The following is a 23,186-nucleotide window of genomic DNA, read 5'->3' as shown; positions in this document are numbered from 1 at the left end:
TCTTTCCGTTGCAGTGGTGAATGGAATTGATTCCTTAATTTCTCTTTCTGTTTTCTCATTATTAGTATATAGGAATGCAAGGGATTTCTGTGTGTTGATTTTATATCCTGCAACTTTACTATAATCATCGATTAGTTCTAGTAATTTTCTGGTCGAGTCTTTAGGGTTTTCTATGTAGAGGATCACATCATCTGCAAATAGAGTTTTACTTCTTCTTTTCCAATTTGGATTCCTTTTATTTCTTTTTCTGCTCTGATTGCTGTGGCCAAAACTTCCAAAACTATGTTGAATAGTAATGGTGAAAGTGGGCACCCTTGTCTTGTTCCTGACTTTAGAGGAAATGCTTTCAATTTTTCACCATTGAGGATAATGTTTGCTGTGGGTTTGTCATATATAGCTTTTATTATGTTGAGGTATGTTCCTTCTATTCCTGCTTTCTGGAGAGTTTTTATCATAAATGGATGTTGAATTTTGTCAAAGGCTTTCTCTGCATCTATTGAGATAATCATATGGTTTTTATTTTTCAATTTGTTAATGTGGTGTATTACATTGATTAATTTGCAGATATTGAAGAATCCTTGCATCCCTGGGATAAAGCCCACTTGGTCATGGTGTATGATCTTTTTAATGTGTTGTTGGATTCTGATTGCTAAAATTTTGTTAAGGATTTTTGCATCTAGGTTCATCAGTGATATTGGCCTGTAGTTTTCTTTTTTTGTGGGATCTTTGTCAGGTTTTGGTATTAGGGTGATGGTGGCCTCATAGAATGAGTTTGGAAGTTTACCTTCCTCTGCAATTTTCTGGAAGAGTTTGAGTAGGATAGGTGTTTCCTCTTCTCTAAATTTTTGGTAGAATTCAACTGTGAAGCCATCTGGACCTGGGCTTTTGTTTGCTGGAAGATTTCTGATTACAGTTTCAATTTCTGTGCTTGTGATGGGTCTGTTAAGATTTTCTATTTCTTCCTGGTCCAGTTTTGGAAAGTTGTACTTTTCTAAGAATTTGTCCATTTCTTCCACGTTGTCCATTTTATTGGCATATAATTGTTGATAGTAGTCTCTTATGATCCTTTGTATTTCTGTGTTGTCTGTCAGTTTTATAAAAAAGGCAAAAGTAGAACCTTCATTAAGTATCCTTGGTAAAGGTGGGACTCTAGTCTCTGAGCTTGGCAAATGATTGTTTGTCAAAAAAGTAACAGTGAAAGTCGCTCAATCGTGTCCGACTCTTTGTGACACCATGGACTATAGCCTTCCAGGCTTCTCTGTCTGTGGAATTCTCTAGGCCAGAATACTGAAGTGGGTAGCTGTTCCCTTCTCCAGGGAATCTTCCCAACCCAGGGATCGAACCCAGGTCTCCCAATCCCTCCCAGGCAGATTGTTTATGACTGACTCACCAGGGAAGCCCTGGTACACCCAATTAAAAGTGACAGTACACCCAATTTAAAAAATTTCATGTGACTGCTGCCCAGCTGAAAATGATTGCAAACACTGTTGATTGCTACGCAGAGTCCATTTAGTTTGTCAGGGAGGATTGCCGTGGTGGAGAGGTGGCGAGTAGTAGTACAATGAGGGGAATCTTTGGAAAATACTAGGAACTGCTAGCTTATGGATACTGATATATCAGTCTGAATCATGCTTGCCCCAACCAAAAATGGAATGGCAAGACCAAAAAAGACTTAAGTTTACTGCTATAACCATGTTTGTTTGTTTGTTTTGCCTCAACATGAGTTCCTGGACTTTTAATTTAACTTTATTGAGATGTAATTAACATATAAGATGTATTTATGTAATCATCACCATCACAAGATACAGAGCATTTTATTTCCATAATCCATTAAAATCTTTGCTACAATTAGTCTTATCTGCAAATTTGGGCCCTGATTAGGTAACCACTGATTAGTTATTAGGAGACTCTGATGCTGGGAGGGATTGAGGGCAGGAGGAGAAGGGGATGACAGAGGATGAGATGGCTGGATGGCATCACTGACTCGATGGACTTGAGCCTGAGTGAACTCCGGAAGTTGGTGATGGACAGGGAGGCTTGGCGTGCTGCGATTCGTGGGGTCGCAAAGAGTCAGACACGACTGAGCAACTGAACTGAACTGAACCAAATTAGGTAACCACTGATTTAATTTCTATCACTATAGATTATATTTGTCTTTTATGAATTTCACATAAACTCTCTTGTGTCTAAGATTGATCCATATTGTGACACTTCTAGCTATTTACCCAAGAGAAATGAAAATATATATCCACCCAAAGACTTGTATACAAATATTCATACTGCTATTATTCATGATAACTCAAAACTGGTATCTGTTGTTTAGTTGCTAAGTCGTGTCCAACTCTTTTGTAACCCCATGGACTGTAGCTCGGCAGACTCCTCTGTCTATGGGATTTCCCCGGCAAGAATACTGTCCATGGGATTTCCCAGGCAAGAACACTGGAGTGGGTTGCCATGTCTTTCTCCAGAGGGTCTTCCTGACCCAAGGATTGAACCCATGTCTCCAGAGGGTCTTCCTGACCCAAGGATTGAACCCATGTCTCCTGCCTTGGCAGGCGGATTCTTTACTACTGAGCCACAATTAGTAAAACTAGAAACAACCAGAATGTCCCATCAGCAACTAAATATGTAAACAAAACGTGATGCATCCATACAGTGGAATATTATTGTACAGCCATAAAAAGGAATGAAGTACTGATACCTGATACAACATGGGTGATTCCTGAAAACATATGCTAAATGAAGGAAGCCAGTCACAGAGACCATATATTGTGTGATTCCATTTATTTTAATGACCAGAATAAGCAAATCTATAGAGACAGAAAATAGGTTAGTGGTTACCTACAGCTGAGTTGGGAGTAAGTTGGGGAATGACTGTTAATTGTTATAAAGTTTCTTTTGGGGTTGGTGAAAATATTCTAAACTTAGATCATGGTGATAATTGTCAACTATGTGAATATACTAAAAACATTGAATTACACACTTAAAATGATTGAATTTTATGGTATATAAATTATATCTCAATAAAGATGTTTTTCAAAAGAAAGAAACTGTCAAAGTGTTTTCAAAAGTGGTTATACCATTTTTAATTCCAACCATCAATGACTAAGTTGTAGCTACTCCATATCTTTGTCACACTTGGAATTGTCTTTTTAATTTTAGCCATTCTAGTGCATATAAAGTGCTTTAGTAATACTGCATACGTTACAGTTCTAAAAATTACTGTTAATTTATTTTGCATGATGACAAGTGTTGACCAGCTGATCATTTGCCTGTTTTTAAATTTGATTATTCATGAGTGTCTGTATATTCTAGATGCAGGTCCTTTTCATATATATTGTGAATATTTTCTCCTATTTTCAGTGGCTTGTCTTTGCAAGTTATTAATGTGATTTTCAAAGTCCAGACATTTTAATGGAAACCAATTTTAAATTAATACCATGAACATGAAGTTATTAATTTTTAAAACAATTTTTGCCCTTGTGTTTTATTTAGTAAATCTTTGCTTCCTCCTAGTTGTGGAAATTTTCACCTGTATTTTCTTCTGGAAGTTTTATGGTTCTGGCTTTTACATTTAGTTCTATGCTCTGTATCAAGTTAATTTTTTTAATGGAATTATTGTTTCTTTTTTTTTAATTTATTTGTTTACTTTTGGCTGCCCTGGATCTTCATTGGTGTGTACAGACTTTCTCTAGTTGTGGCGAGCAGGGGCTAGTCTCTTAATTGCAGCACGTGGGCTTTTCATCATGCTAGCTTTTCTTGCTGTAGAGTATAGGCTCTGAAATGAGGGTTTAGATGGTTGTGGCGTACAGGCTTGGGCTTAGTTGCCCAGAGGCACGTGGAATGTTTCTACACCAAGGATCGAACCCATGTCCCCTGCACTGGCAGGCAGATTCTCAACCACTTAACCACCAAGGAAGTTCAAGTTAATTTTTTGTAAGGTGTTTGGTAATGGTAAACGTTCGTCCAGTTCCCATCCTGCAGTATCCTGTTGTTCCATTGTCATCTGTTGAAAAGACTATTTCTTTCCTCTATTGAAATCTTTGGCACATTTGTAAAAAATCAATTGACCATATATACGTGGGTCTATTTCTGAAGTATTAGTTCTGTTCCATTGGTCTCATATATGTCAAAATTTATGCCCTACACTGTCTTGATTATTATAGGTCTGTCATAAATCATGAAATCAAGTAATGTAAGTCCTCTAATTTTGCTCTTTTTAAAAATTGTTTTGAATATTCTATGTCTTTTGCATTTCTGTTCAAAGTATAAAATCAGCTTGTCATTTCTACAAATAAAACCTGCTAAGATTTTGATTGGAATTGCATTAACTCTGTAGATCAACTTGGGGGAGAATTGATACTTTAATAATATTGTTTTCAAATCCACGACCATGGTATACCTCTCCATTTATTTAGATCTTTAAAATTTTCTCATCAGTATTTTGTAGTTTTTAGCATACTGTTTGGAGAAGGCAATGGCAGCCCACTCCAGTACTCTTGCCTGGAAAATCCCATGGACAGAGGAGCCTGGTGGGCTGCAGTCCATGGGGTTGCTAGAGTCGGACTCGACTGAGTGACTTCACTTTCACTTTTCACTTTCATGCATTGGAGAAGGAAATGGCAACCCACTCCAGCGTTCTTGCCTGGAGAATCCCAAGGACGGTGGAGCCTGGTGGGCTGCCGTCTATGGGGTCGCACAGAGTCGGACACAACTGAAGCGACTTAGCGGCAGCAGCATACTGTTTTGTACGTATTTTTTTCAATAATTTTTTATGTTATCTAAATGGTATTTGTATTCCTTTCCATTACAGTTTATTATAGGATATTGAATATAATTCCCTGTTGTGTACAACAAGATCTTGTTGTTTATCCATTCTGTATATAGTATCAATAGTCTGCATCTGCTAATCTCAAACTCCCAATCCAACCTGTCCCCCACACACAGAATCACAAGTCTGTTCTCTATGTTTTTTATTCTGTTTCTGTCATACATAAGGTCATTTGTGTCATATTTTAGATTCCATAGATAAGTGTATCATGTGGTATTTGTCTTTTTTTTTTCTAAGTTGTTTCAAACTAGTTTATTTAGGGGTTCCATTTTCGCACCTCAAGAGATTTTATGGATTTCTCATGCTGCTTCACTCATTAGTTCATCTAGTTCTGAAGGGTTACTCAGTGTCATCTTGACGAGTCAACCATCTTCGTAACAAGATTTGTTGACAAATCCTGGATTTTCTGCTAGAGTTTCATTAATTTCAGTTACTTCTGATAAACACAGTAGAGTTCACTAGCAGCTATACTTTACAGTGCACCAAACATAATTTAGGGCTTACCTGATAGTTCAGTTGGTAAAGAATCTGCCTGCAATGCAGGAGACCCCGTTTTGATTTCTGTGTTGGGAAGATCAGCTGAAGAAAGGATAGGCTACCCACTCCAGTATTCTTCAGCTTCCCTTGTGGCTCAGCTGGTAAAGAATTCTCCTGCAAAAAAAAAATAAAAAAATTAAAATTAAAAATTAAAAAAAAAAAAGAATTCTCCTGCAATGCGGGAGACCTGGGTTCAGTCTCTGGGTTGGAGAAGGGAAAGGCTACGCACTCTGGTATTCTGGCCTCGAGAATTCATGGACTGTATAGTCCATGGGGTCGCAAAGAGTCGGACACGACTGAATGAGTTTCACTTTCAAACATAATTTACAGTGCACCAAATTCCTTGTTTGTTCAATTTTGTCCCAACTTCTGACAGACTACAGCAAACAACATCTCCCAAATCTTCCTGTGCAAAATTGCTGATTGCCACTGTTCTAACACCATTTTCTGTTGTTACCCATTCATGTTTGTCTGTGAATTTGTGCACGGACAGCAGACTGGGGCAAGTGTTCAGTGCCCGGTAGGTGCCCGCCTACAGCCCCCAGAGCCCCGGTAGGCAGGGCTCAGTGGGTGCAGAGGTGGTGCACAGGCTGTAGACCAAAACCTGCATGCTCCACACCACTCTCCTCTCTTTGTCTTTCTCATTTATTTTGCTTGGTATGATAATCTCTGGGTTCACCCATGTCGCTGCAAATGGCATTGTTTCATTCTTTTTAATAACTGGATAGTATTCCATTATATCTATCTACCATGTCCTCTTTATCCACTTATCTGTCAGTGGACATTTAAGTTGCTTCCATGTCTTGACTATTGTGAATAGTGCTGCTATGAACACTGAGGTGCATGTGCCTTCTCTGATTATAGTTTTGTTCAGATATATGCCCAGGAGTGGGATTGTGGGATTACATGACAATTCTGTTTTCAGTTTTCTGAGGTACCACCATACTGCTTTCCATAATGTCTATACCAGTTTACATCCCCACCAACTGTGTATGAGGGTCCCCTTTTCTCCACACCTTCTCCAGCAGTCATTATTTATAGATGGCCATTCTGACCAGTGTGAGATGATACCTCATTGTACTTTCTTTTGTAGTTTTGATGTTGTTTATTTTTTGGCAGTGCCAGATCTTAGTTGCGCTGCATGGAATCTTTGATCTTCATTGCTCTATGCAGGATCTTTAGTTATGGTGTACGAGATCTAGTTCCCTGATGGTGATCGAGCCTGGGTTCCCTTCTTTAGAAGCATGGAGTCTTAGCCACTGGATCACCAGGGAAATTCCCTCATTGTAGTTCTGATTTGCATTTCTCTGATAATTAGCAATGTTGAACATCTTTTCATGTGCCTCCTTTGGCTATCTGTATATCTTCCTTGGAGAAATGTCTGTTTAGGGCTTTTGCCCATATTTTGATTAGGTTGTTTGTTTTTTGATGTTGAGCTGTATGAGCTGTTTGTATATTTTGGAAATTAACCGCTTGATAGCTTCATGGTTTGCAAATATGTTTTCTCTTGTTCCATAGGTTGTCTTTTCATTTTGTTTCTGGTTTCCATTGCTGTGCAAAAGCTTTTAAGTTTAATTAGGTTCTATTTGTTTATTTTTGCTTTTATGAAATTTCACTCTTTGTTCCAGGTAATATCCCTTGTTTGAAGTCTCCTTATCAGATTATTAATATAGCAATTCAATTTTGCTTTAATTAGTGTTGATACAACACATTTTTCACATCTGTATAATTTCAGCCTATCTGTGTCTTTATATTTTAGGTGGATTTCTTTTAGACAAAACCTGTAGCTGGACACTGATTTTCTACCCAGTCTGACAACCTCTGTCTTTTAATTGAAATGTTACATTTAATTTATTTATTAATATGGTTGTGTTAATATTTGCCATCTTGCCTTTTTTTCCCTTCTTTTTCTTCTGTTTGTTTTTTCCTTTTTCTGCTTTTGTTTGGATTAACTGAGTATTTTTATGATTCCATTTTATGTCCAATATTGACTTCTTATCTCTACCCCTTAGTTTTATTATTTTAGTCATTGCTCTAGGTTTTCAAACATGCATTTTTAACTTACTACAGTATACCTTCAAAATTTGTTATATGACTTCATGTAATGTGTAATACCCTTACAATAGTGTGTTTCCATTTGCCCCACTCCTGGTCTTTGTACTACTATTGTCAAACATTTTTCTTCTAGGTTTCTTTTAAATTTCACATTCCATTGTTATCATTTTTTGATTTGATGAGTCAATTATCTTTTTTCCTAGTTTTCAAATTTATGTGAAAATATTTTACACTTTATCCATGTATTTACCATTTCCAGCGTGTTTTATTCCTGTTGAAAGATCCAGATAATGTAACTTTCCATCTACCAGAGAGCTTTTGTTAACATCTCTTCTAATTGTAGGACTGTTAACAACACATTCTCTCAGATTGTTTGAAAAGGTCTTTATTTCACTCATTTCAGAAAGATGTTTTTGCTGGATATAGAATTCTAGGCTAACTTTTTTTTTTCTTCTGGCACAGATATCATTCCATTGTTTTCTGGCTTGTATAGTTTCTGACAAGTGTGAATTTTTATCTTTGCTCCTTTGTACATGTTTTTCCCCTGTCGAGCTGCGTTTAATATTCTTTCTTTAACATTGGTTTCAGCAATTTTATTGTGATGTGCTTATACCTTCCATTTTGTTCCTTATAATGTTCATGGTTGTCTTTAAGCACTTGAATATATTTATAATAGCTCTTTAAATGTCCTTGCTAATTTCATCATCTCTTTCATTTCTGGGTCTGTTTCTGTTCACTGATGTTTCTCTGGGTTATAAGCTACATTTTCTTGCTTCTTGACATGTCTGATAATTTTTTACTGGATATTGGGTATTGTGAATGTTATATAGTTGAATGCTGGATTTTGTTGTCTTTCTTTATTAAATAGTGTCAGACTTCATTGAGGAAGGTAAGGAAATTATTTGTGGAGCAGCAGTTTCCTTTCTGTAACGTTGTACAGGGAGGCAGTGACCATAACCATCCCAAAGAAAAGGAAATGCAGGAAGGCAAAGTGGTTATTTGAGGAGGCTTTACAAATAGCTGAGGAAAGAAGAGAAGCAAAAGGCAGGGGAGAATGGGAAAGATATACCCAACTGAATCCAGAGTTCCAAGAATAGCAAGGAGAGATAAGAAGGCCTTATTAAATGAACAGTGCAAAGAAATAGAGGAAAACAATAGAATGGGTAAGACTAGAGATCTCCAAGAAAATTGGAGAGGGACTTCCCTGGTGGTCCAGGGCTAGGATTCCGAGCTCCCAATGCAGGGGACCCTGGTATGATCCCTGGTCAGGGAATTAGATCCCACATGTACAGCCAAATAAATATTTTTTTTTTTAAAGATGAAAATTGGAGATATCGAGGGAACATTTCATGCAAGGATGGGCATGATAAAGGAAATGGTAAGGACCTAACAGAAGCAGAAGAGATTAAGAACTTCTTTGTATAAGAATTATACAAAAAGGTTTTAATGACCCAGATAATCACTCACCAAGAACCAGAGAAATCAAGTGGGCCTTAGGAAGCATTACTACAAACAAAGCCAGCAGAGATGACAGAATTCCAGCTGAACTATTTAAAATTCTAAAAGATGGTGCTGTTAAAGTGTTGCACTCAGTATGTCAGCAAATTTGGAAAACTCAGCCATGGCCATAGAACTGGAAAAGGTCAGTTTTCATTCCGGTCCCAAAGAAAGGCAATGCCAAAGGATGTGTACACTACCATACAGTTGTGCTCATTTCACATGCTAGCAAGGTTATGCTCAAAATCCTTCAAGATAGACTTCAACAGTGTGTGAACCGAGAACTTCCAGATGTTACAAGCTGGGTTTTGAAGCAGCAGAGGAACCAGCATCAAATTGCCAACATTTGTTGAATCGTGGAGAACACAGTGGAGTTCCAGAAAAACATCTATTTCTGCTTCACTGACTATACTTTGTGTGGATTACAACAAACTGTGAAAAATTCATAAAGAGATGGGAATACCAGACCACCTTACCTGCCTCCTGAGAAATCTGTTCACAGGTCAAGAAGCAACAGTTAGAACCTCACATGGAACAACTGACTGGTTCAAAATTGAGAAAGGAGTCCTACAAGGCTATATATTGTCACCCTGTTTATTTAACATCTGTGCAGAGTACATCATGCAAAATGCTGGTCTGGATGAATCACAAGCTGGAAGTAAGATTGCTGGGAGAAATATCAACAACCTCAGATATGCAGATGACACCACTCTAATGGCAGAAAGTGAAGAGGAACTAAAGAACCTCTTGATGAGGAAAGAGGAGAGTGAAAAAGCTGGCTTAAAATTCAACATTAAACAACCGAAGATTATCTGATCCCATCACTTCATGGAAAATAAAAGGGGAAAAAGTGGAAGCAGTGACAGACTTTATTTTCTTGATGGTGACTGCAGCCATGAAATTAGAAGACTTGCTCCTTGGAAGGAAAGCTCTGACATACCTTGGACAGCATATTAAAAAGCGGAGGTATCACTTTGCTAACAAAGGTTCATATAGTCAAAACTATGGTTTTTCCAGGAGTCATGTACAGATGTGAGAGTTGGACCATAAACCATAAAGAAGGCTGAACGCCAAAGAATTTATGCTTTTGAATTTTGGTCCTGGAGAAGACTCTTGAGGGTCTCTTGAACTGCAGGGAGATCAAACCAGTCAGTCCTAAAGGAAATCAACCCTGAATATTCGTGGGAAGAACTGTTGCTGAAGCTGAAGCTCAGTACTTTGGCCACCTGATGCGAAGAGCCAGCTCATTGGAAAAGACCCTGATGCTCGGAAAGATTGAAGGCAAAAGGAGAAGGGGGTGACAGAGGATGAGATGGTTAGATAGCATCACCATCTCAATGGACATGAATTAGAGCAAGCTATGGGAGATAGTGGAGGACAGGAGGAGCCTGGTGTGCTGCAGTCCATGGAGTCACAGCATTGAATACAACTTAGCAACAGAACAACAATATCCTTTTGAAACTTCTTTTTTTTCATGTAGTGATCTTTGTTTTCCAGTGTTATTGAGCTATAACTGACATATACCACTATTTAAGTTTACCACAGTAGGTCTAGTTAACATCAGTCATCTCCTGTAGATGAAAAGGCAGCAGGAGGCTGGGGTGGTCCTTGTGATGAGAACTCAGGATTTACTGTCTCAGTAACTTCTAAATATACCATACGTGCTGTACGAAGTCATTTCAGTTGTGTCTGACTCTTTGTGACCCTATGGATGGTAGCCCACCAGGCTCCCCTGTTGATGGGATTCGCCTGGCAAGAATACTGGAGTAGGTTGCCGTGCCCTCCTCCAGGGGATCTTCCTGACCCAGGATCAAACCTGCATCTCTAGAGTCTCCTTCATTGGCAGGCAGGCTCTTTACCACTAGTGCCACCTGGGAAGCCCAAATATACTAAGGAGCAGTGTTAACTGTAGTCATCATATAGTATGTTACACCCCCAGTACTTATTTATCTTATAATTGGAAATTTGTACCTTTTGACCACCATGTATGAAACTCCTTATCTTTATTAAGATAGGTTTAGAGTGACTTTTAATTCTGTGTGTGTATCTGTGTGTGTGTGCGTGTTGATCACTCAGTCGTGTCTGACTCTATGCAACCCCATGGACTCCTCTGTCCATGGGATTTCCCAGGCAAGAGTACTGGAGTGTGTTGCCATTCTCTTCTCCAGGGGATCTTCCAGGGATCGAACCCTGAGTGTCCTACATTGCAGGCAGACTCTTTATCATCTGAGCCACCAGGGAAGCCCCCAAGTTTAGTTCTGCTGTTAAGGTGTTAGTGTTCTGGTGCCTCCTTTGAATGCCCTACACATTCAACAGGTACTTTTCATTCTGGTTGGTCAAAATTCATACACCTCCCAATCCTGTGTGAGCTCTGGAAATTGTTCATCTTACAGATCCTCAGTCATTTTTCTGTGGAAACTGGTTGAATTTTCCGCTAAAAGTGTGATTCTTAGTGTTCAGCAACAGATTCAGTGGGAACCGTACATAAATTTCTAAAACCTTTTTCTTTGCTGAACTCCTTCCTTTCTAGTAACCTGCCTCACAAATGCCAGCCCGCTTTGCCTTTCCAAACTTTAGTGTATCTCCTTAGCCCAGCAAGATTTTCATGCTCACCTTATATTTTCTTTCTCTCAGGATTCCTGTCCTGCACTGCATTTTATACAATGTATAAAAAGACTTATTTCTTCTGTAGCTTTCAGTTATTCCATTATAAATCAAAGTGGAAGTCCTCAGCTACTTCAAAATATTAGAGTATACCCTGAGTTAACCTACCCAGCTAAATTTTTAAAATTTCATTTACTTTTCAGAGAACTGCCACTTGAATTAACTATTCATATGCATTGTCCATTTTACTTCATTTTCTTTCTTCCTTCCTTCCTCTTTTTTTTCCATTACGAGAGAAGAGTCTTGAATGGATTTTGGAAATAGGATGTTATAGTGCGCATTTTCATATATTTTTAAAGATAATACACTAAAAGATCTCTCTTCCCTTTCCCCATATTTTGCTTCTATTCTTGGGCCCAGGTCCAGCCTTTATATTGATCATTTACAAAGGTTCTATCCTCAAATCTCTCAGAACAGCAAGAATTGAAACATGAGAGCTCTTGGATGGCTGATATTTTGTCTGATAGTTAACTATCTGCTTGGAGACCATGAATCTTTTAGGCTATGTCCATCTCAACATGAATCAAACATTGTCCTGAATAAGAGGTTAAGTAGATGACATCTGAAGGAAGCTAACAGTTTTCTCTGGGTACTTGTTAGCCTTGGAGTTCATGGATCTAATTGTTTCTTCTCCTTGTCTTCTGAGATGCAAACCTGTTACTTATGCAAATAAGTGCTAAATATAGTTCAGCACGACTTTGAACCTGGCTATTCAAAGATCACTTTGTGTGTCTGCTTAGATTATTTTGGACAGTTATCTAATGAGTACACTGCACAGTTTAGCTGGATTGTGCAGTTGAAATTTGTTGCTAAATTGAACGCACCTCAAAGGGGCATCTCAGAATGGATCAAACCTGATTTCCAAAAAAGTTGAAACTATGGATTATGTGGAGAGTAAAGTGAAATCCTTTCCCACCCTTTCAACCTTTTGCTCATCTTTTGTGCAGGATTTATTTTTTTCAGCATCTGGGCAGAGCCTACCCTTCAAATAATAGACCCTGAAAGAAGCCTAAGCTGTCAGGGCCAGAGTCACAGACCTGTCAACTAATGGCCCTCCTGAGCTGCTGTCCCAGGGGCCCTGCCACACTGATGAGAATTTTGCAGTCTGAATTAGCTGAGTAGGATTACATGGTAGGCAAAAGAGAAGAGACTTTGGATTTCTTAATTTTCCCTATCTTAAAAGGTATGCTGTTTCAATCAGACTGCCCATTCATTGATCAGTTAGTCAGCTGACTCCAAACCACTTATAGTTCTATTGGCTCAACTGTTTCTGTGCCTGTGTATGTAAGTGTGCCCTTCAGTCGTGGTTTAGCTTGATTCCTTATTGCTTGTTAGCTCCTTAAAGGTAGGACTTGGGCTTTAGAAGCATGTCAGAGCACTGTGAACAGTGCGCTGGCAGGGTGCACTGTCCAATTCTAATCTTATCACATCACTTTCTCTTTTTGCCAGGCTTTATGGCTAATAGGATCTCAGTTCCCTGACCAGGGATTGAATCCAGGCCACGGCAATGAAAGCTGAATCCTAACCACTAGACCTCCAGGGAATTCCCATATGATGTGACCTTGATGAGAGACCTGAGTGTTACTAAATTAGTCCACAAGCATGTTGAGTGTTTACTGTTCCTCAAGACTATATTAGGGATTGTGGGAAATCTGTAATGTTGCACTGGGTCCCTTCCTTAAGGGTGCTAAGAATCCAGCTATGATGCAGTTTCAGTGAGGAAATCAGTAGTAATAATCCTTTCCTGCTTTACAGAAGAAATGGGACTGAAAAGTCATATTCTCCAACCAGTGAAATTAAACATCTGAAGTAGAGCAAATGACCAGTGGAGTCCAGTGGAGAGATGGATGGAGATTATTATGAAAATCCTCTAAAAAGCCTTTATTTTCTTTCCTTCTTTTACCTACTTTATCTCTCTCAAACTATCCAGAGATTAATTTTTCAATGATTAGGGGTTCAGCAGAGTTAAAGCAGGACTGCATGAAAATGAAAACAGAGTGGTTACAGTCTTTTTGGAAGAATGGAAAATTGGTCTTAAAGTAGGATCATTCATTGTAGAGGGATTCACTGTATCCTTTTAACACCCCACCCCAAGCCTGGAAACCGTCTGGTGGCTGTAGCCAAAAAAGCCCAATTAAACCCTAAAGATCAGGAATTCCCTGGCAGTCTAGGGGTTAGGAGTTTGTACTCTCACTGCCAAGAGCCTGGGTTCAGTCCCTGGTTGGGGAACTAAGATCCCACAAGCCGTGCAGTGCAGCAAACAATAAATAAAATAATAATAAACATTGAAGACCTTTGAATTTTAAACTTCTAAATGAGCATTGAGTAATTAGAATAGCAACCAAAGCCAGACTTTGCTAATAAAGAATTTGGGGTAGTCTGTAAAGTTTTGTTGGTGGTTTACATTATCAATAGGGTCTTCAGCCGCTGAGCAGGGTCTTCAGCTGCTGTGAGTGCAAACTGACAAGATGTGGAGCCCTGAGGACATGGCAGTCATTAAAGCTCAGACATCAAACCAGGCCTTCACCAGGTTACATTCCCAGCCCTGCACGTGTCAGGCTTCCCACTTCTTGGAGTTTGAGATTCTTGAATCTTTATTCTCTGAAAGATCAGTTAGCCTGTAAACTCAACAACGTACCTCAGGCTAGACTAGCTTGCTAGTGCAGGAGGAGCACTGCATAGGGAGTCAGGAAACTTTGCTGTGTAATCCCAGCTTTGTGTCTTGGGGCAGTGTACAGTCTTTCAAGACGTGTCTTTCTTCATCTGTGACATGAGGGCCATGTACTCGGTAGTTGGGTGATTTCAAAGGTTCCTTCCAGAACTATAATTTTTATGATTTTCTCTCAATGGTAACAGTTTGGTAGAACGAGTTATGGTTGCCTTTCATGTCACAATCCTCAGGTATTCATGCTATTTCCAGATGCTCCTGCCCACCATTTAACCACCTGATTTGTCTTTATTTGAATATATCAGATACTTTCTTTTTCCAGTTTTCTTGTTTCCATCTCAGTAGCCTTCATTCATTTAGCACCCTTGCTAGATACTATCACTTAAATATTTTAATTTATTTATTTATTATTTATTTAGTTTATTTATATATTTATATATAAATATATTTATTTATATATTATATATTATTTATTTAGTTTATTTATTTATTATATATAATTAATTATATATTAATTATTTAGTTTATTTATATATTATCACTTATCTTCATAGTATTGTAAGAAAATATTATAATGGTAACTATTTTACAGACAAAGAAACTAAAGCTCAGACAGGTCAAGGTTATATAACTAGTAAATTAAGGTGTCAAGATTTGAACCCAGACTTTCCTGATTCCGTAGCCTCTTTCTGTTACACCCCACTGCAGTCTTGATAGGTTCCGTGTTTATTTCCTATTCTATAAGACTTCTCAGTAGGTTTCTCTACTGGTATCTTGTGGTTTCATCCTCATTTGGCAGCCTGGTCTCTAAGGAAGGCCATACATGTTGCCCTGGCTGGAGTGGGCTAGTGTCAGACCTGTATACTTTCCCCAAATGGGTTATATACTTTAAATGTCATTTCAAATTGAGAAGAAGGTAATGAACACAAATTTGCTGTCAGGTCATATCCTATTATTTAGTTGTCCCCTCATTCTCATTCTCCCAGGAATTCAGTCCAGCAGAGATTTGGACTGAATCTCTGGACTGTCTTCAGAGCCCAGGAAGTACCTACTCCTAATTCAAACTGTCCCATCAGAGACCAGGCAGGTTTTCAGGCACAAGGTAAAGCCCTCTAACATCAGGACTAGATAGCCATTGCCAGGAACTTTTCTAGCTTGGCAGTCCTCCTTTGCTGCTATCTTCAGGCAAGACTTATTTCCCATTTCAAAGGTCTTGCTAAAAAATAAAAAGGTGGGGCACAGGGTACTGAATAGTCTTTTGGGAATGCCTATTATGTGTGCTAGAGGAAGAGGGTGTTTGTATGTGTGTGTGTGCCTGAAACCTCATCAACAATTTTGAACTACATTTTTGCTCTGGGATCTTTTTGCTCCCTGATGTGGCGAAGAGCCTCCCAACCTGTATCATGCAAGGCCAGGCCTCTGTTCAACTTGTCTTTAGTATAGCCTGTATCCGCCTAAACTACTAAGATTACTAAAGTTGGCGGTGGATACTGGGCATTCTCTGACTTCTGGTTGATGCATTGTCAGTTACACTCAGGACATGGGGTCATGCCTGCTTTTCTATTGTATAGAGAATACTCTTCACCAGTATGTCCCATAAGCTAATGGAGATGTGTAAGGTTCCAGCTCCTTATTTATGGTTAGAACTACCTGGGGATAAGCAGAACTACTCAATGGCCTGTTGTCACCAGAGGAGGCTTTCATCATAAAATTAGTAACCTTTTATTGCTTGTTATTAATGTGCCAGGCATTGGACAATCTTATCTCATTTCATCCTCACATCAGCTCTATGAGGAAGATAGTGTTATCCTTTTACAAATAAGAAAAAGAGATTCAGAGATTAAGTAGTATGTAAAGTTTACAGAGCTACCTGTGGTTGATCTGCAAGTAAAATTCAGGTCTTCCTAACCTCAAAGCCTATGTCTCCTCTGGAGACCTCAAGGAAGGAGTTTAGGTCCTCTCCCTCACTAATTTATTCTTCCCTCACCTGAGGCAGAGTGTTTCAAGATATCTAATGAGATCTTTGAAACTGAGGTCATTTGTGCCTTCCACTTAAATCCAGAAGATGTTCCTTCATGGTGAAGAGTCATTTATGCACGTAAGATCTTTGGGACAGTTTGAAATAGAAGTAGGTACTTCCGGGGCTCTGCAGCAAGTCCAGGAACTATCCAGGTTGCTGTATAGCCATTGGGATGATAATGTTTCCATCAGTTGTATGTTACTTTCAGGAAGTCAGAACTTTTATTCCCATGTCGTGTTTGGAAGGTGAGTTCAACTTTCACCTTTCAGAGAGAACCCCTCTTGAAGTTCCACCTCAGAGAGGTTAGGTGATCGTCTGAGTTTCCACAGTAAGAGTGAAACTCCCCAATTCAGTTTTCTATCAGACCTTTTTGCCAGGACCCAGGTTCCCATGGACTAAGCATCACAGGTGGGGGAATAAGGACTCCTTAGAGAGCATGTGGCTGATAGGTGATTTACTGCCTTTAGAGCTACGTTGAACTGAGGTGGTGGTCAAGGTTCTAGGAAGCCCACAAGCCCAACAACTGGTGAACAAAGGTGGCTCTGTTAGGGTATAGACTGTACCTGATGGATTAGGGAGAAATGTCCATCTAGGAAGGGCCTTTGAAGTTGCCAGGAAGCCAGAAATTGATGTTGAGACAGCAAATTATGAGAAAGCCTAAGGCCTTTAGGCACAAGGGCTCTGGGAAATTGTCCTCTGTGTAACTACCACCTTCACCACATCTCAGGCCAGTGTTGAGGGTGAGGCCCAAATGGGACATGTTCCTAAAGTCTTGCCAAGGGGACCGACAAACAAAAGCGAAGAAACCAGGGTCTGTGGGACATAGTTTGGCGAAGTGACCTTGAAGACTGTGATGTCTGGAGGAAAAGAGCCTGAATCTGGACCAGAACTTTGACCTGATTGTCCTTCCCAAACTCAGGAACACAAGCCTGTGTTCTCCATCCCTACCCTCTCCTCAGGAATTCTTGGCAGGCAGATATATTTGCCACCAGGTGCACTCTGCCCTGAAATAAGACTGAATTGGTGGAGGGAACAGCCCAGAGGCACCTTTGTACCCCTCAGGAATGCATTCTCAACCCCTCTGATCAGTCCTGACTCTAGCTTACTCCCTTCAGCCCTGCCTTCTGTTAAAGCTCAGCCTCCCTTATCATACTCATTCCTCGCAAGACTCCCGGCTGAGCTGGGAGCTCTCCATGACATCACTACACTTCCCTCTCAGGTCAGACCGAATTGCAGAATAGCTATTGGCCAGATTGTCAGAGTGAAAATTTAGTCACTCTCCTGGTCTCTCCTTTCTACCCAGCTCACTTCTTTTAAGTTAATGGAGAAGATCTACATCTTCTGATGTAACTAATCATTGTATAACCCAAATATGATTATCTTCAAGCTGGCAAGGTAGTATTACACTCTCTAAATACTAGTCTGATCTTGCTAATAATGGGCATGATATATCCAAAATAGTTTTTGTTACAGGGAGTAGCAGGAGCCTGGGATCGGTCACGATGTAACTAACTATCCTTGCCTTTGATTCGTGGTCTAATAAGCCAGACTCACATCAGAACTGGCTTTGGTAATCCTTTCCTTCTGGAACCACAGAGATCCAATGTTCCTGGAGTTAGCGGAAGTCTGAGTCCACCACAGAGACATAGTAGGGGGGGACCCCTCCTCAGAACAGAAGAGGATGAGATAAACTGTAGCTTAGCCTAGAAATGTCTCCTACACTCCAAGGCTGGGATGCTCAAAAGTTCCATCCAGGCAATGGATAAGAAGACTGAGTTGGCATTGAGAGATGAAAACAAGTGGCAGATGGTGCTGAGGAACATCCCGGGACTAAAGAAATGTGGTTCCCAGAAAGGGAAGAGGAGAGATATTGGCAAAGTCTTACTCAGCAACTGTGACAGCCTGGCCAGAGAAAGCTGCACGATACAGCTGAGAATGCATCTGTGGTATCAGGGATACTGAGGGGCTCAGACACTCACTGTTCTGTCACCTCTTCTCATCTCCTTTACCATACCCACAGTAAATAGCCCTGAAAACCAGGCTGGACCGGTCAGGAAAGGCAGGGGATGGAAGAAATTAGAAAGTGGTCCCAGCTACTGTATAGCATAGGGAACTCTACTTAGTATCTTATAATATCCTATAATGCAAGAGAATGTAAAAAATAAAATACACACACACACACACACACACATATATATATATATGTATGTATGTATTTTGGCCATGCCACATGGCTTTTAGGATCTTAATTCCTCACCAGGGATTGAACCCATGCCCTCAACAGTGAAAGCATAGAGTTCTAAAAACTGGACCACTGGGAAATTCCCTATATATTTTATGTATATGTATAACTGATTCACTGTGCTGTATACCTGAAAGTAACACACCACCGTAAATCAGCTATATTTCAATACAAAATTTTTTTTAAAGTCTCAGAAACCTGAGGAATTGCCATGGCCAGGCTTTTTTCAGTAACAAGTAGTGACAGAGTCTCTTGGGTGTATTGTCCCAGACTGAATCCAGCCCAGTAGAGCAGCAGGAAAGGTGTGGGGGCCAAGTGACCTAGGGTTTGTGTGGCCTAAGCCCTGCTGGTTCTTGACTTCCCCAGGTGCTAGAGGTAGTGCGAGCCAACTATGACACACTCACACTGAAGCTGCAGGATGGCCTGGACCAGTACGAGCGCTACTCGGAGCAGCACAAGGAAGCCGCCTTCTTCAAAGAGCTGGTGAGTGAGCCTTGCCTCTGTCTCTGCCTATGTCTGTGGAGGGCCCTTGCCCGCCCCTGGGTTCTACTGTGCAGGTGGGTACAGGCTGATGAAATAAGATTGGAGGGGCCTAATTGGATTGGGTTTGCCACTTCTGTTCCACAACAGTCCAGGAAGGACCAGGTGGTGAGAGATGAAGATAATCACTGGGGTACTGGTGCCAGGCTGGGAAGAGTGAAAAGCCTGAGGCAGCAGTGCCCACCCCTCCTCTGCAGCCATGGAGATAGCCCTGTGCAGCTTCAGCTAGGCCTGAAGTTTGATGTGCATTCCCAGTGGCAGCTCTGGCTCATTGCCCCCCTTATCCTGCCTGTCCTCAGAGCAACTAATGAGAGTAATTGATTCTTCTCCTCCTTATGTAACCACTTTCCTAAATACCTAACTGGGTCCTGGTCTGAGTGCCCTTCCAGTCTAGTTCTCCAGTCTTCACTCCCTACCTGCATTCCCACTCTCTAGTCACTCAGCTTCCTGCAGCTCCTCCCTTGGCCATCTGAAGCCAGTGAACACTTGTTCCATCTCCTCCACCTCCTGGTTGACATCTCCACAGAACTGGACTACCCTGTTAGTGGTCCCTTTCCTGCCCTGCACTTAGAAGTTGCCCTCAGGAAAAGCCCAGTCACTCTGTATACTCTGGTCTGGGGCCTGAGACCTGGGCACACAGGCCTCTGTACCCACTTCCCATGTCCTCAGACCTCCCACTGCCAGGGCAGAATTTGCATCAGCCCAGCTTTTTACTTACCTACGCCTAGTCTGTAATGAAGGTGCTAGACTTTAGGTCATATGTCTTGTGCTAAACCCAGCCCAACTCTGACCCCAACATGCCATTCCTGGGATTTTGGCCTTCCCCAGGGTGAGGCATATATACTCTGAGCTGAGATAGTGGGGAGCAGGTAAGCCACTAATGTAAGGAGATAGCAGAATACAGTACTTTTATGGAGTGGTCGGCAAGTCTTCAAGTTGATCTAGGGGTCAGGTCTTAAGAGATTAAGTTACTGGGAGAGGAAGAGGACTGAGGAGGAGAAACATCAAAAGCTGTCTTGAGGCTTTGGGGCACTAGTCTGTGCCTTACTTATGTCTCCGCATAGCTGTACCACTGGCATAGGGGAGCTCAGAGAGTCTGGTTAGGTTTGGAGCTAATGAACTTGGGCTGCCTGCTGTTTGCCATACTGGCCTTTCCTCTGCTTCCTGCCTGATGACTTCATTATGTTTCCCATAGCACAGCAGAGATGGAAGAAAAGCTGCCTGGGCTTTGGGGCCTAAGACAGATACATGTTCTTTGTCTCCTTCCACCCCTGCTTTGTCTCTAGGCCAATGTTCACATCTATTTCCAATGAATGAATCCATCTGCTGATTACTCTTAGAACCCACTCAGAGCAGGGAGTTCGGCCTTCCGACTCCTTTCCCCTGCTGACACAGACAGGACTTCCTGAAAGGTTCTCAGTCTCTGGGTAGAAAGCCGTCAGTAGAGAGAACGTGGTGAGAATACAAGCAGACTTTCCTCTAAAGTGGGCAGGCATCTTTGGGGTATGGAGAGTGCTGGCCTAGGAGCTAAGAAACCTAGGTCCTGCTCCCACAGCTGGGACTTGCTGGCTATGTGACCTGTTCCTGGCTGTTGGCCTCTTTGAGTTGTACTCCTGCCATCCGTGCCAGACAAGGGCTGCATCTCCAAAGTCCTTTCCAACCAGAAAAGTAGATATATACAGAAGGAGGTTGAGGAGATGTGAAAAACGCCCACAGAGAGGGAGCTCCAGAGCAGGAGTTCTCTGGCCTCAGTTTCTCCTCCTCCATTAGACCACTGACTGGACCAGTCCCCCTCAGCCTGGCCAAGGCAAGGCCAGAGGCCTGACCTCGGCACTCCTTCGCTGTCTCTGCTTGTCTCTGCCTCATCAGGTTGTGCTCTTCTCACATCCACTCGAATTCTTTCTCTCAGCCTCTTTTTTCTTCCTGCCATCACAGAACTGTTCGCTCATTTACCTGCAGGGATGATAGATGCTAAGAGTTCATTTCCTGAGAGAGAAATTTCTAGCACTGCATCTTGGCCTTGTGCTTCAGGCACTGCCTCTACTGTTTGTAATGGACTTTTTCCTGTTTTTTCTCTGCCTGTGCCCTCCCATCTCCCCTCACCTTTTCCCAGGTTCGATCCATTAGCACCAACGTCCGGAGGAACCTGGCCTTCCACACACTCAGCCAGGAAGTCCTGCTCAAGGAATTCTCTACTATCTCCTGAAGCTGCCACGCATACCTGAGCAGCCACTGACTGCTCTTACCCACGAGGCTTCTGGGCTGGAGGGCGGGCCAGGGGCGAGGTCCTGTTCCCAAGGTTGGAGAAAAACACAGACACAAGTTCTATCAGTGGAGGCCGCGCTTCACTGGAGCTTGGACAGCAGGGGCCAGGATGGGCAAGCTAGGGATAATCTTATTTGGGGAAAGGATGGGTGGGCACAGGGAGACACCTCCAGAAATGTGGGGATTTCTGGGGTGGGCTTTCTGGACAACCCCTCATATTTCCAATTGAGATTACAAGTTATGGCTACTAACTAATTGTCAGGAGCTGTTGGGCAAGCCTCAGGGTGATGCCCACATCCATGGGGTCAGTGGCTCACCTAGGCTTCTGAAAACAGACTAACTCTCAGATGTAGGTGGAGCCAGTTCTGCTTCGTTTGAGCCCGGGGCTGAGCCAGCCCTGAAATCTGTGTCCCGTGCCCCACCGGCACTTTGTCCAGTCATTAGGACCCTTAGCTCAGGCCTTGGGTGGGATAGTTATGGGATACCTTCTTTCTATTTTCTGAATCCAGAGCTGACTCCTCTGCTGTCTGGCCACCACTTTCTGCATTTGATTCTTGGCACCAGGAATACCTGTGAGTGTTCCCCTGCCTTCCAGCCCATTGACTCTTCAGCACTACAGGGTCACAATCTTAGCTTTTCATTTTCAATCTGGTTTAAACTGTCTTTAGGGTATGTGTGTGAAATAAACATTGACAGGTTTTCTGAAGCCCTCAGGTGCCTACTTTGCTGGTTCCCTTTCCAGCAGTTTCCCCACCTCCTTAGCCACCCCCTCCTCTGGGAGCCTCTCTTGCCTCTACTGAGCTCCCCTCCACGTGTTCCACCCCCTCACCCGGCTGTTGTTTACATCCAGCCTGCCTGAGAATTTCCTCTGGGGAGGAATCTGTTCCTGCGGTGGTCTGGTGCCTGCAAGGGAGAGAGCTTGCCAGGGCCAGGCTCTGAAACAAGCCAGGTGAGCATCATGGAGAGGCCGACCTTTGAAAAGTTGGCCTGTGTTTCCTCCTCTGGACAGCCTCCATGGGACTACTGCTGTAGGCTTTCCCTGCCCCACAGCTGCCTTTGAAGTCGCTGCTCCTCTGAGACCCTCCCTTTCTAAAGCACTTTTTAAAGCCTTCAGGATGGTAGGCAGCAAGCAGCATAGGAAGAATCTGGAAGTAAATGCCAGAATCCAGCTGGGAGAGCAGGTCTGGGACCTCCCAGGCTACTCTTCCACTTCAGGTGTCTTTGGGATACTTGCCCTTCCTGGGAACCAGAGTTCCAGCTCCAACACTGAGCAAGTTCCAGAGAATCCACATTGTGCTGCCGTGAATAATTGTAGATTCTTAAGATATCAGGGGCTGGGTCATCTCTGATGACTAGATGGATAGTTCAGCCTGGGGCATTTAGTGTTTTCCACATTGATGAACCTCAGAGGAGCAGGAGCTGGAAGCTGGTGGCAAATTGAAGTTATTAAAAATTTATTTGTATGGGACAGACTTTCTAGTGTCTTTTCTACTTCTCCTTAATCTCTGTTACTCAGAACTCCTTCCTCGATGACAGAGTTAAGGTAATCTCCCAGGTGCTGGTCTCACCTGGCTAGGGAACCCCTTATAGGCTCTGTTCCTCAGTCTCCTAGTCTTAGTGGAAACCAATTCAGTTCAGAAGTTGTAGCCTTCCTTGCCTTTTGAGTGGAAGAAGGAAGAGAATCCCTCTACCTCCACATGTGGTGGTAAGGAGGCGAACCAGCCTATTTGGGCTGCTTCTCGATTCCTTTCAGGCTTCCCTGTGAAGTGAATAAAGGCAGGTCCAGGGCATGGGGCAATAAACAGAGCACTTCTTGCCCTCCATTTTAAGGACCCATCTCTTGGCCCATTTAAATATGCCTATGCTC

General features: G+C 41.8%; 1 protein-coding gene across 7 annotated transcripts in view; it reads left to right on the top strand.

Annotated features, from left to right (window-relative positions):
- Positions 1-22,787, top strand: part of ARMH3 (armadillo like helical domain containing 3) — a 177,790-nt gene extending 155,003 nt beyond the window's left edge. For all 7 annotated transcript variants that reach the window (XM_010820002.4, XM_002698448.6, XM_005225684.5 and 4 more), the window contains 2 exons: positions 18,881-18,997; positions 21,168-22,787. In XM_010820002.4, coding sequence (XP_010818304.1) covers positions 18,881-18,997; positions 21,168-21,260 — 210 coding nt within the window. In that variant the 3' untranslated portion in view covers positions 21,261-22,787. The remainder of the gene's footprint in view (positions 1-18,880; positions 18,998-21,167) is intronic.
- The last annotated feature ends 399 nt before the right edge of the window (positions 22,788-23,186 follow it).

The sequence above is a fragment of the Bos taurus genome, chromosome 26 (assembly GCF_002263795.3).
Source record: "Bos taurus isolate L1 Dominette 01449 registration number 42190680 breed Hereford chromosome 26, ARS-UCD2.0, whole genome shotgun sequence".
Classification (NCBI taxonomy): Eukaryota; Metazoa; Chordata; class Mammalia; order Artiodactyla; family Bovidae; genus Bos; species Bos taurus.
The sequence above is the reverse complement of the archived record's forward strand: the minus strand, read 5'-3'. Positions and strand labels throughout refer to the sequence as shown.